The sequence below is a fragment of the Mus pahari genome, chromosome 9, assembly GCF_900095145.1.
Source record: "Mus pahari chromosome 9, PAHARI_EIJ_v1.1, whole genome shotgun sequence".
In the NCBI taxonomy this organism is placed as follows: domain Eukaryota; kingdom Metazoa; phylum Chordata; class Mammalia; order Rodentia; family Muridae; genus Mus; species Mus pahari.
Window position 1 is genome coordinate 61,733,167 of NC_034598.1, and position 14,255 is coordinate 61,747,421.

The 14,255-nt window shown below is 38.1% G+C and overlaps 1 protein-coding gene across 2 annotated transcripts in view; it reads left to right on the plus strand.

The window, feature by feature from the left end:
• Nucleotides 1-14,255, plus strand: part of Trhde (thyrotropin releasing hormone degrading enzyme) — a 388,187-nt gene that overhangs the window by 103,130 nt on the left and 270,802 nt on the right. For both annotated transcript variants that reach the window (XM_021204999.2, XM_029542439.1), the window contains exon 3: nucleotides 9,631-9,757. In XM_021204999.2, coding sequence (XP_021060658.2) covers nucleotides 9,631-9,757 — 127 coding nt within the window. The remainder of the gene's footprint in view (nucleotides 1-9,630; nucleotides 9,758-14,255) is intronic.

A 14,255-nucleotide genomic window follows, 5' to 3' on the forward strand; every position in this document is an offset into this window, starting at 1 on the left:
TTAGGAGCTTTTTGCTTTTTGTGTTTTCTTTGACTGTGGTGTCAGTGTTTTCTATGGTATCTTCTGCCCCTGAGATTCTCTCTTCTACCTCTAGTATTCTCTTGGCGATGCTTGCATCTATGACTCCTGATCTCTTTCCTAGGTTTTCTAACTCCAGGGTTACAAAATCTTGGAGTGTCCCTTTGTGATTTCTTTATTGTTTCTATTTCCATTTTTAGATATTGTTTTGTTTATTTCCTTTGCCTGTTTGTTTGTGTTTTTTTGTAATTCTTTATGGGATTTTTGTCTTTCCTCTTTAAGCGTTTCTACCTGTTTATCTATGTTCTCCTGTATTTCTTTAAGGGAATTATTTGTGTCCTTCCTAAAGTCCTCTATCATAGTTATGAGAAGTGACTTTTCATTCCAATATTGCTTTTCTGGTGTGTTGGTGTATCCAGGATTTGCTATGGTGCAAGAATTGGATTCTCTGATGCCACATAACTTTGGTTTCTGTTGCTTATATTCTTAACCTTGCTTCCTACTATCCGATTATATCAAGTGCTCCCTGCCCTGGCTATATCTAACTGGAGCCTGTTCTTCCTGTAATCCCGGTTGAGTCAGAACTCCTCAGAGTTCAGCTGTCTCTGTGATCCTGTGATTCCGGGATCCTGTGATCCTAAGATTCTGGGCGTGTCAGAGTTCCTGGGAGTCAAGCTGCCTCTGAGACCCTGAGATCCTGGTGTGACCAACTTCTTGTAATCCTGTGATCCCATGATCCTGGGTGTGTTAGAGCACCTGGGATTGGAGCCTTCTCTTGGCACTGTGGAACTGGCTGCCAAGTTCGTGCCAAGGTAAACTGGCACAGACCAGAAGGAAACCAAGCCACTGTTCAGTTTCAGGTGGGGTTCCTGAGTCCCTGGGTCCTGCTGGTCCCAGTTACTCCTTGTGGTGTTGGAACAAGTGTTGTGTTGTAATTACCTCTGATCCTAAGATCCTGGGCATGCTAGAACGCCTGAGAGTAGAGCCTCCTCTCGGGTCTGTGGGACTGGCTGCCAAGTTCGTGCCCAAGGTAAACTGGCTCAGACCGGAAAGAACCCTCATAGTGATATTTTAAGACTATGAAATAATTACTATGCCTTGCAAAGTTCCTAATGTACTCTTACCATACACATATATGTTACAAATATGTGGCAAGCCAAAAGTTTATTTAACTAAAAATACCAAATCAAAAATGTCAAATCAGAGAAAATTCTATTCAAGACTTTAACAGGTGTGCTATGATTGTAAATGGATTTTTTTCTTAGTTGTTTTATGTAATGATACAGGGTTTCTCACAATTATATAGCAAGCAACACATCTTTAAAAAGTCTTCAACACAATGGATTTTCTATATATCCCTGAGCTGCCCTGGAACTCACTCTGTAAACCAGGCTGGTCCTAAACTCAGAGATCTACCTGCCTCTTCCTCCTAAGAGCTGAGATTAAAGGCATGTACCAGCACTGCCTAGCTACTATGCATTTTTAAATATAAGAAACAATTAAAACATTCTTCAAAAAAAATCCTGGAGACATAGAGTTAGTTTCTCTGTCTTATAAAGAAACTTGATGGTACAAAACCTTTCCAGTTTTTTTTTTCCTACAAGTCAGAATTTAATGCTAACACTGTGTTCATGCCACAAGTTAAGTTTGTAAAAATAAATTTTAACAAGTCAAGTTTTTTTTTTTTTTTGGTTTTTCAAGACAGGGTTTCTCTGTGTAGCCCTGGCTGTCCTGGAACTCACTCTGTAGACCAGGCTGGCCTCGAACTCAGAACTCCACCTGCCTCTGCCTCCCAAGTGCTGGGATTAAACAAGTTTTTTAATATTAGGAAATAGTGTCTAAATTTCCTTAGTGGAACATTTCACCGTGCTGTGTTTATTTCTGGTGTGTGTGTGTGTGTGCGTGTGTGTGTGTGTGTGTACACACTTTGGGACTATAATAGAATAAAATGTAGACTTTTATATGTAAGTGTCTGAATAACTCATTGCCCATCTTCACTTCTGTGGTAGGCAGTCTGAGTTCCACTAAATCACCTGTTCTGTGAAGAGGGTTTCTCTGAGACAGTGTAAATTAGAAGTGTATTGTGACCTCATATCCTAAGGCCTCATTGTCATGTCTCCCCACTGTGACACAAGATCCCTGAGAGGGGAGATCTTGTCTCATGTGCATAGCTTTCTGTACTCATCAAATGAAGCATTGCCTGACAGTCAACAGATAGATGCTTATTAAATATTATCAATTATGTAGAGCCCTATCATGGTGTTCTTAAACAGTCTCCATTGCTTTTCTAAGTTGCAGAGCTATCAGAGACAAAATCAGTTTGAATAATAGATCTGAATTCCTCTTCTATGGGATTCCTTTCCAAGGCATATCTCCTCCTAATATTGCCATGTGCCACTCTTAACTAAGTGTGATGGTTTATATATGCTCTGCCCAGGGAGTGGCATGATTAAAAGATGTGTCCCTGTTAAAGTAGATGTGTCACTGTGGGTGTGAGCTATAAGACCCTCATCCTAGCTGCCTAGAAGTCAGTATTCTGGTGGCAGCCTTCAGATGAAGATGTAGAACTCTCATCTCCTCCTGCACCATGCTGTCCTGGATGCTGCCATGTACCTGACTTCTTGATAATGGACCGAACCTCTGAACCTGTAAGCCAGCCCCAATTAAATGTTATCCTTAGTAAGACTTGCTTTGGTCATGGTGTCTGTTCACAGCAGTAAAACCATAACTAATACACTAGGTAACTTTCTTTTCTGCCAAATCCACATGTCATATCAATGTACTCCCAACGTGTTCTCTAAGCAGACTACTTAGTTTGCAGAACAAAGTAGTCTTGCCATCCCTGTTCTTTTGTGGAAAGATGATGCATGGAAGAGATTGATGAGATCTGCCTATGCTCAAACAAGCATTTCAAATACCGATAGTCCATAAAACTATATGAAGGCCACTGGGTCCAACAGGCATTGTCATTAAATTTTTAGTGATGAAATACATGCTTGCATGTTACTTCCCTTTCATTAATAGCTCTGGTCCATGGTCATAAGGGTGGGACTATCAGGATATATTTCTAGAGTCAGTGTATTATTCTTCTCTGTCCTGGTTATGCCAGTAATTTTTGTAAATCACTGCTAAGTTCACGGGCAGTTTAAGGAATAATAGAGCCAGTGTTCAAGGGTAAATGATAGAAAAAAGTTACTGAACGGTTAGATTGTATTTCCAAGGGCAAGAAAAATGCAAAGGAATAAGATTATATGCAGAAAATCACCTTTTCATTTCTTTTCAAATTAAATGAAGATTGGATGTGACAAATTCTGGCAAATTAATGACACACCAACCTTTCAGGCATACTATAATAAACAGGCTCTGATAAACTGTTCCCTTGGGCAAATTCTTTTAAATAGGGACCCATGTAAACTAACTGACTGTCACAAGTTAGCAGAAATAGGCAGTGAGTGATCTGAAGCTCAAGCCCCCTGTGCCAATATTAGTGTGTTGTCCTTCCTAGTGAACTCAACGTCCATAGAGTTTGGTTCTTATTTGTTGTGGGAAGGCACTCTACAGTGGACAGATAAATTCTGGAAAGCAATTTACGTTTTCAGAGCTAGAGCCTTATCAGAGAATGTCAGAAAATGCAAATAAGTGGGTTGTAATAAAATTATATTTCATTGCCCATAAGTGATAACTGTGTCTTCATGAGGATTCAGTCTCCATGTTGTGATTATGTAGAACCTAGTCGCTTTCAAAGAAGCAAAGACCTATGGTGTTCTCCCCTAACTACAAAGAAAATTACCTCTAAATTTACTCCATTAACCACACAGGAATCACTCAGTTTGTGAACTAGTTTGGCTGTTTCCCCTGATCCTTCAACTAGATCTCACTTGTTTCTGCAGGGCCCTCAAGTGAGCACCTGAATACAGATTAGGTGAATAATTGTTTTTAAGTGAGACTGTGACTACAATTGGCTTTACTCAGTAACTAAAGGGCTTGCTCAACAGCATTAGGATCAATTGAATGCATCCATCCATTTCCTTGCATCTCTACTGCCTCTCTTCAGTTCTAACTTCTACCATCTTTCACCTGGACTTTTACACCACTGTAACCTACTTCCTTATCCCATTTTCTACTCCCTTCTAATCTATCACCTTTGCTGATGCCAATGCAGTTGCTCCCAAACTTAATTCTGATCATGGCATTCTGTGGCTCAAGTCTTTAAATAATTGTGCTATGCTCACAGTGTTACACTCTTATTTTACAACAGGGTTTACAGACACATCTGTAACTGGGTTTTCTATTTCTCTTTACATGTCCCATTTATCATTTAACATCTCATTTATGTACTCTGCTTCTCTGCATGCAATCTTACATCGTCTGATATCTTGGTTTATTTGCCCTGTGATCTTTTAAAAATGTACAAATAGACATATCACTCCCTTGTTTAATAACTTCCTGTGGGTCTTTACATCTAATATAATCAAGCCCGAGTGGTTAGTAGTCCTTTTGAGATCACTTACTATTTGGCCCCTGTTATTGTCTTGTTGATGCTTTGTTCTGGCTGGATGATGAGATGGTCCATTTAGTAAAGGAGGTTGACACTAGGTCTGATGACCTGAGCTCAACCCTGAGGACATGTGTGGTGGAAATAGAGAAGTGACTCTTACAAATTATCCTGTTAGGCCACACATGTGCTACATCAATGCACCACTAACAAATAAATAAACAAACACACACATAAGCATTGCCATACTTTGGTCTGGGATATTGCATATACACCCATTTTGTAGCTTACTACATCTAGCTCCCTCCCCCATTGTCAAATTCACTTATTAATAAATTACACCTGCAAAGATGGTGTGTCAGGATAGGATTAGGACTTGAACACTGTTGTCTGGGGAATTATCCTGCCTACAACAGAAGATCAAATAGAATCCAAGTATTAAAAACATGTTGAATGATATATTAGCCCCAGGAGACCCTGGGCTTTTATATTTATATTTGTAAAATAACATGGTTCAGTGGATAAGAGCTCTTCCTACATCTGGCTATAAACTAAAAGATTTCTTTACTTGACTTTGTGTGTATGAGTGTTCTGTTTGCATTCATGTATTTGTACTATGTCTGTTACTGGTACCCAAAGAAGGCAGAAGAAGGCATTGGATCTTCTGGGACTGGAGTTATAGATGCTTGCAAGCTTCCAAGTGGATGATGGGAAACAAACCTGAGTCCCCTGCACCCTCTGCATTAACTTTATCAAAGGTTTACATATCTAACACCCTATACACAATATTTTGACCTAAAAATATAACACATTCATGTAGTTAGATGTATCAGAGTAAATTCTTTGTCCCTTTTCAAGTTACATTCATGGGGAAGAAGGCAGGAAGAAATAAAAATGGAGAATCAACACACATGCTTCGTCGAATGGTAGTGTCTCAAGGTAAATCTTGGGAAGGGTTAGACAGTAGTGGGTCAGTAGGAGGTTTTCTAGGAGCATGAGATAGTTAGGCAGCTATCTGAAGATGATGAAGGAATGGGTTGTGGAACTTTAAAGCCTTGAGTTTCATATGCATGTTGGCAGAGCAGTAGGAACAAAGCAAGAGAGCTAAAGAAATCAAACGTGTGTGTGTAGATTTTTTTTTTTAAAGCCCTTGGGGGTTTTACTCTAAATGACATAGAAAGGTGATAAAAAGTAGAAGAAAAACACAATTTGATCCTCATGTATCAGAGAGACTGTGATTAGTGTGTGGAGAACAATAGGCTGGGACCAGAGTGGTAGCAGTCATGTGGTGAGACCAGCAGGATTCTGGGTGTGCTTGGAAGGCAGAGGCAATTGGATAATCTGGCTGATGGGGGAAACAAGGATGCAGCAGACAGCAGGATGGAAGCGTGTTTAACTGAGATGGGGAAGGTTTGGAAGGAACATCCGGTGTGTATGGATCAGCAGGAATTTGCCTTTGGAATGTGGCGTCTGAGATGCAAAGTGGAGATGCCAAGCGGACAGTTGGTTAATGATTATGGAAGCCCAGAATTGTTAGGTACGTCACCACTTTGGAAGTCACACAAACACAAAGCTCGTCATTATAATTAAAGGACTGAGTATAAACAGAGAAGCAAAGAGGTCTATGCATTGAAAGACGGAACCCCCCACCCCAACACTGAGAAGTGACTGGTTCACAGGAAGAAGCTGTTTCAAGGACATTCGATAATCAACTAAATGTACATTCTGCTGATGGGTTGAGCTCTGGATTGAATGTTACATTTGCCTCCATGTGGTTATTACTGATCCTGTTGAGATCACTTCTAGTAGAGCAGTGGGAGAAAAAGCCGTTTTTCCTTGTGCGTAAGGGAGACTAGAAACAGGGAGGGTAAATGACAAAGGCCTTACTTATACCCACTGTCTCTCAGACAGTGGTTGAACCCTCATTCTTTAAAGTGTTCTGGCTTGGCTGTTAACTCTCATTATTTGTATGAGAATTCAAATTGGGAGATCTGTATGAAGTGCAAAACAAAACAAGACAGAGTAGCATAGGAAGTTGGGATGGTGGTGCATACGTATGATCCCAGCACTTCGGAGACTTAGGCAGGAAGGGTCATAACCTGGAGTCAGTCTTTCCTACATCATCTGATGAAAGAAAACAATGCCAAACCAGCAAGAGTAACCAAAAAAAAAAAATCACAAGAAAGAATACAGAGTATTTGTATGTGCTTTGGAACCATAAGCTGATGAAATGGAAACAAAGGGGTTATTTTGGGAATGATGGCGTCAGAAAGATGAGGGCTGAGATAGGGTTTAGCTCTGTGCTTGGTTGAGTGGGGAGACAGAACGTGCAGTGCTCTATTTCTTGGGTTGTATTTTTGTTGGTGATTTATTTGTTTGTTTTCCACACACGGTGAACCTCTTAAGAGCAGTAAGTATAAATGTCTTGTTCATTTTGTAGTAGGGGTTTTATTGTTCTATTTCTATTCCCTAGTACAATGCCTGAAACACAGCAGGCCTGCAATAAATGTCTGAACCAGAGAATGAAGACATTGTGTTCAGCATGTGTCTGCTTTGTCTTCTCATTCAAGTTGGATTATTTCCATCAAATCTTGACAACCAGATTGATTTAACTGTGTTTCTCCTGCTTGGCTCTAGAGAATGCTTGACTAACTGGTAGGCCTGATTGACGGACATGATTGTGTTTCAACCCAAATCAACGGTGTTACCTAAATGTTAAGCCAGTGACCCCTTGCTATGTCACATTGCAGTAGTCCATACTATAGATGCAGCCTCAATTTATCAGTTACTTACCAGGGCCTTTCTCAAAACCTCCTCTTTCCTCAGTGTCCACCTGAGATTTGTAGCTTATCACGTGTGTAGCACCTGTCACTAGTTGTCATTCACTTCTAATTACTGAGAGGGTCTTTGAGAATGGTCATTACACAGACATTGTTTGTCCTGTGTTCTGTGGCTCCTTTGATTAGGTGGACAGCATGTGCTCCAGAGCAGGAAGTGAGAATATCTTGGATCTGGTATAAAAATCATGCCAAAGAAGCAGTCCCGTGGTTGAATGAATGCGCAATGAATGGTTACCAGTGCTCTCTGGTGGGTGTTTGTAGTGCCCAGGCTCTGTCTTCTTTTTCATTTGCTGTGCTCGGCTCACATCTTGCTTGCTTGCTTTTTATTCTCCTATTCTGCTTCCCTCACTCCCTTGTAAACCCTCTCTGCCCGTGAGTGCCTTTACAATTAGGATGCATTTGTTTACTTAGTTTTCAGTTTTATTCGTGTTTTGAGAATGTCATACTCCACCCCTATCACTATATCCTTGTAACTTTATGCCCCCCTTTATTTTCTTTAATTTAGTAACTTGTCTATCCATAGACCCCCTCATAAACCTCTTTCTATGCCATTCTGGATTGTTGCCTGCTTTGATCTTGGACAGGTAAACATGGCTTCTGTGAGCTCATGACTACAGTCAGTCTTTAATGTGCTGAAGGCATGGTTCTAAGAACCTCTATTTCTAAATCAACTATGTCCTCATCTTCTCTGAGGGATTTTTTTTTTTGAGAACTTTGTATAAGGCATTCCATGTTTGTAAAATGTTGATGTTGTGGCAGGGTACCTACCACCTCTCTGACTGACAGGTTCTACTGTCCTAATAGCTTTTGGTTTTATACCATTTACAGTCAAGACTGTTGATGGCTATCAACTAAATTTGCCACTTGATTTTGCTGATAGGGAGCAAGTAGTTTGCAATTTAAGTAAACAATTGTTATTGAATTTAGCGAGTACCTTAGAGAATTACATGTCTTTCCAACATGAAGTCAGAATGTATTTTTCTTGTATCAACCCTATAATTTTTTGACTATACATCTCTGTTCTCTCTTAGGCTGGGCTAATAGAGAGTTAATTATATAATCAATTTTTTACATTATAACTGAATACAGCTTTTTTGTTTTATTGTTGAAAGTAAATATCCATTTTGGTATATTGAGTAAGCCACTTTTTTTTTTTTATGTAGTGATTTAAAAAAAGAACATAGACTCTCTTATTTGTAAAATGGAATTGGAGGTAACGTGTTTTAGAACAGAAAAGCACTTTAGCAACTAGCTAGTGGCCAACACCATCACTTTATAAATAAGGCCCAAAGAGGTTAAATGATTTGTTCAGTATCCCCCAGCTTGGTTAGTGGCAGAGTAAGACTAAAATCCAACTCCCATGTTGCAATCCTTTCTACTGCTACATGAAATGCATGCTTCTTATTCACAGAATTGATATGAGGATTAGGGACCACATCTGTGAAAAATAGATTTAGCCTTTGGAAGGAAAGATGCTGGATAGCTTTATGAAAGCTTTATGAAAACTAATCTCATTTTAACCTTTTCTATAGGATTGTTGGCTCTGTTCAGTTCTATGTTTCTCACTTTGGGACTTTTTTTATTTTGGCCAAGGACTAGATAATTTATGATGCTTGTTTTAGGAATCAATAATAAGTGCCCAGATTGTGTTAAAAATATGAATTACATCAGCTGGTTTTGAATCTAGGAGCAGGTGCAGACAGCTTTCCTGAATGGTGGTTGCTTATGTACATGACAAGTTTTCTGTTTTTACTTTAAGACTTTGAAATAAAAACAGTTGATTTCAAAGGCACAAGAATGAGAAAAAGGAAGCATAAGTAAGACACACACACACACACACACACACACACACACACACACACACACACACACACACACACTTCCAGTCTGGTAATTCTTCCGAAGCTCGATGCAGCATGTCATAACAGACCATGAGTTTTCTCTCTTGCTGAGCCAAGAATCCATTATACTAATCCACCATGCCTTCATATCTCTAGCAAGCACATGTAAGTGATAACTTAGAATATTTATTTTGATGCAAGGTGTATAAATCGTTTCTATGTCATCCTGGAAAGTGAGTAAATTGTGACTTGCTCTACTCAGCCACATCAATTGTTTCAATTTGGCTCTTTTGCCACAATGTGTTTTGATATATAAACAAGAACACTGTTTAATTTTTATACTATCCAAAGTGATTTGTGTAGATTCATATGTTCAGGGAAAATAAAACTCAAGTACCAAAAGACTGAAGTAACTTTTATATATATTTTTAATTAGGTCCGATTATATGCAAGACCCGACGCTATCAGAAGAGGATCCGGGGACTATGCTCTCCATATTACAAAGAGATTAATAGAATTTTATGAAGACTACTTTAAAGTGCCCTATTCTTTGCCAAAACTAGGTAAGAACTTCTTGGTTATTTTATTGGAAGAACTCCTGGAAGGTAGAATTTCTTCTTTATCACTAGCTAAGGCATCTAGTGGCATAAAAATTCAAAGACTTATATTTTTAGAGATGAGGAGTACAAAAATAATTTCTTCTTAAGGGGTAAAATAAGATTAATGACCTGGAGTCTTGCCAGTAAGTGCTCATGGGAATTATGGAAGGTGTTATTTGAGAATTAAAAAAAAAACCTAAATAGTTACAATTTGTTAAATTCATCCAATAGAAGGCTACTTGCTAAAAATCAAGCTTAATAACTACAATGACCATATGGGTAGATGCAATTAGAGCTCATTGCATATAAGGGATTGAAGGTGTTTTCTAGCATTGAGACACCCAGGTCCTTGTAACTCTTTTAAGTAGGTAATATTGTACACAGTGCTAATGTGGATAGCCTTTCTCTCTCCAAATTGGTATATGTCAGATCTTAATGAATTGGCTTTTCTTTAGATTATTTTTTAAGATTGTATTTGTAGTACATAGTTAAACTAATAAAAAAAAACGACAGAAGAGAAACTTGGTAATAATGGAAATTGTTATAATAGTGGAATGTTCTTGTACATATTCCTTTTGCAGAGCAAATGTGTTCAGTATTTGTTGGTCCTGTGAATAAACACATTAATGTATTATTCTAATTTGAATGAGGCTGTGCTTTTGGCAGGAAATGAGCTAGAACGTTCCAGGATATTATAAAGGGTGCACATAGGCATTAGAAGTGTTGAAGTTACTTTGCCTTTTCAGAAGGGATGTGATGTCATAACAGCTCTTTGTTCCCCACTCACCCCCTGTCACCAATTTTCTTCCCAAGTGTTGTTTTCTTTTGTTGTCAGAATCCATATAAGATACACTTTTGTAGGGGGTGGGGTAGGAAGGATAAAGTGTTTATTGATCAAAAATGTGAATTTGAACTACAGGTTCAACTCCCTGGGGAACTGGGCCTATTTCATTAAAGTACCTGCCTGCTGAGTGGCTTTATTGGTCATAAAATGAGTAGTTGACAAAGTAGATAGAAAGTTGACATTGTCATCTATGGACATGGCGTTCCATTTTTATGAAATGTATTGCCAAATTGTGAGGTCTTTCGTAAATATTCACTGTGCATTTATAAACAGAGTTTTATTTCAAATCAGATCTGTGCCCTCTCCTTTTTTTTTTCTTTTTTTAAAGAAGTCTACTACCTTTTAGAATCTATTTCACCAGCATCTCTCTTATAGTCACCCAAGGCAGGAAAGACTGTCTGACCTTATTTGCATGGGATGTGGTGCTGTTATCTATACCAGGTAACTGGGAACTTCCCAGCTTGACCCTAATGTAAAATTCAAGAGTGCTCATGTTGCAAGTTCAGTAAGAGAAATAAAATGTGGATCTTTCTCTGTCCCCTTCAGACCAGCAATTAGCAGAGGAACTCAATTTATAACTTCAGGGGGTTCCATGTAACTGTCAGCTTGCAGCAGGATTCATTTCTGCTTCCCTTTTTCACTCACAATTGAACCATGCAGGCTTTCATCTAGAGGAAAGAAAAAAAAAAAGCTTTATTCACCGTTGCTCCTACTTGTTAAGTCACCTTATGGTGTATATAATTGAATGATTTGGCTTGCCCCAGCATACTCCATTTTATATATTGAGGGGAGTTACTGCAACTCAGGGTGCTTTATGAAATTTCTTGTAAAGATCTACTTATTTCCTATGTCTGTAGATGTGTATGCTAATGGATTTGTAAGTACATTCTCTAAATATGCCTTATGTAATAATCCCCAGTCAGAGAATCATTTTTGAGAGATCTTCACCTTTCATTGTATGTTATGAATTATACTTTAAGTAAATATTATTTTCTCGGCCTGTGTTAATGACACCTGTAGATGTATTCTAGACTTTAACGGAGACTGCTTTGACTCTTCAGATTTATCAAAAATTGTTTCTGAGGCCCATTCTACCCTTCTTTCCTGTTCTGTGTACATTTAGTAAGAGTCTACTACAGTATTTTTTTTTTCATGTGATAAAAAATACTATGGTGACTAAAATAGACTAAACTCCTTTCTTTCCTAGAGATTTCATTCTACCAGGTGGAGATGGACAGAAAGCAAAATGGTAACAAATACAGCCTAAAAGTTGGAGATAATCATTTATGTAGCTAACATGCTAGGTACATTGGCATCCTGCAGTTATTCCAGTACTAAAAACGCTGAAGCAGGAGGATGACAAGTTTAAAGCCAGCTGGGCTATGTTGTGATACCTGGTTTAAGTCAATCAATCAATCAATCAATCAATCAATCAATATTAATTAATAACCAAAATAGAAGTTTAGGAAGTATATGAGGGCTATATATGGCATGCATGAGAGACTGGGGGTTTTAAAAATTAATAATTAATTAATTATAGTTTCTCACATGGAAGTATTTATTTGGAAGTGTTTAGATATCAGTTCAAGAGAATGGAAACGTGAGCCCAGTGGACATCACGTGACATGAGTTATGACCAGAAGGAACAAAGTGCCTAGAGTTTGAACTTACAGCTTTATGAAATATTTGAAGTGGTAAAGGGGCAACCAGTTCAAGCAAGAGAGCGAGGAAAGGGCTAGGCATTCTGCCCTGGGTGCAGTGGGGTAGAAGCTAAGGGCAGCTCCAGGAGGCCATGATAAGCTTCTCCCCCCCCCCCCCGACTCTTTGAGAGTCCAAGCAGACCTAGAGCGCAGCCTATCAGCCTATCGCCCAGGTAGTGTCCAATCTCCTGTGATCCCCTTCCCCAATATCCCAAGTTCCAAGGTTGCAGACATAAGCCACTATATCAGGCTTGGATTTTTCTTATATTTTTTTATTTTTATTTTTTATTTGAATCCATTTTGATCTGTTTTACTTTTCACTATATTATTTCTGGACTTCTCACTTACTTTCTGATTCATTTCAAATGCGGAAGAGTTTCCTTTGCTGGCTGGGGTACAGCTCGTGAGAGCTGATCTATCTAAGGATTTGAGTTTCCACAGCGAGTAGCTTATGGGAGGGTTCCTTGAGACGAATCCCACTGCTTCTTCTAAGGTTAGGATGCCAGTTTATTCTCCTTGATAAACAAAGCTATTTATTTATTATTTTAAAGCTAACATAAGCTGAGAGTGCACACAGTATGATTTGTTTTAAGATCTCTAAAATGAGTAGCTAAAGCCATTTGTATGAGGTATGTAGAGTTTTTACTTCTTGGTATTGGGTTATGTAACAGATTAGAGTAAGCTTGGTTATGATACAACAACACTTCTTATACCTGTGCATTCTATTTTTGTGAGCACTTGAAGACATATTGTAGACATATATATTATATATTTATTATATATAATTGCATATTATATAATTATCTTTCATATTACAGATAGATCATATAAATAACAGCAAAATGGCAACTTTTTATTTATGAAATATGAGTTATTCTTTTAGTTATTATCATGACCTTTTGAAGTAGTATTTACCATTTTCTAATTTTCCAGAGGAAGAAATTAAGGGATTTGGTAACAGAATAATGTGACTAGATCATGTAAATAAAAATGAATGAATTTGGACTTCTGTCAAAAACAGCTTTTAAGAATTTTCAGAACTCATAGGTTAAAATATATATCACTTGAATAAACCAAATCATCTACTAGTGAAATAATATATTAGGAGTTTTGAAAATTTCTTTCTGGTAAAAGTAATCATATATAGCCATTGCAAGAAACATGGGAAGAAAAACTGAAGAAGCAAGTCTGAAAAATCACAGTGGCAACACCGTGAAGACATACCCAACTCTTGCAACCGTGTTTTCATCATAGATGTTTATAAGTTAATTAGATGGCAGATAGAATGACTGGCACAATATTTTGTTACTCACCTTATTTAGGTTTCAATTAATTATGGCAGATAGTCTTCTCTTTCCCTTTGCTGCTGCTCTGTAATTTGTAAATCGATGTTTCCTAAAGGAGTTTGCTTGATTGCTTCTTTTCAAGGCAGAGCGCATCATTTGCCTTTATGGGGAATTCATTACCTGCCCGCCATAGAATGTGATTGTAGAGGGAGCACGGGTGTTTTGCCACAAGATTTTCTCTCCTTAAGGAGATTGTGGGTATGCTGAGGAGAGAATACAGTATTTATGGGGATGCAAGCAAATTTGATACCCACAGAGCATAAAATATAACCCAGCACTTTAGTCTTAAAAGGTAATGTTTAATAGCACTTTAAATGAAGAGTGTGAGTTCTGTGTTATAGCCATGAAAAGTTCTTACAGAGAAGCCTTGACTTGATGAGAAGCCAGAGGAGAGTGGTGGGTTAGAAAGGAGTAAGATCATTCTGAGGATGGATCAGGAAAAGCAGGTGCCCACACATACCTGGAGCTCTGTAAAGCGCACTAACGAGAACACACTTTCTACACTGGAATAAATAAGTAGTGTGATATATATATATATATATATATATATATATATATATATATATATATAT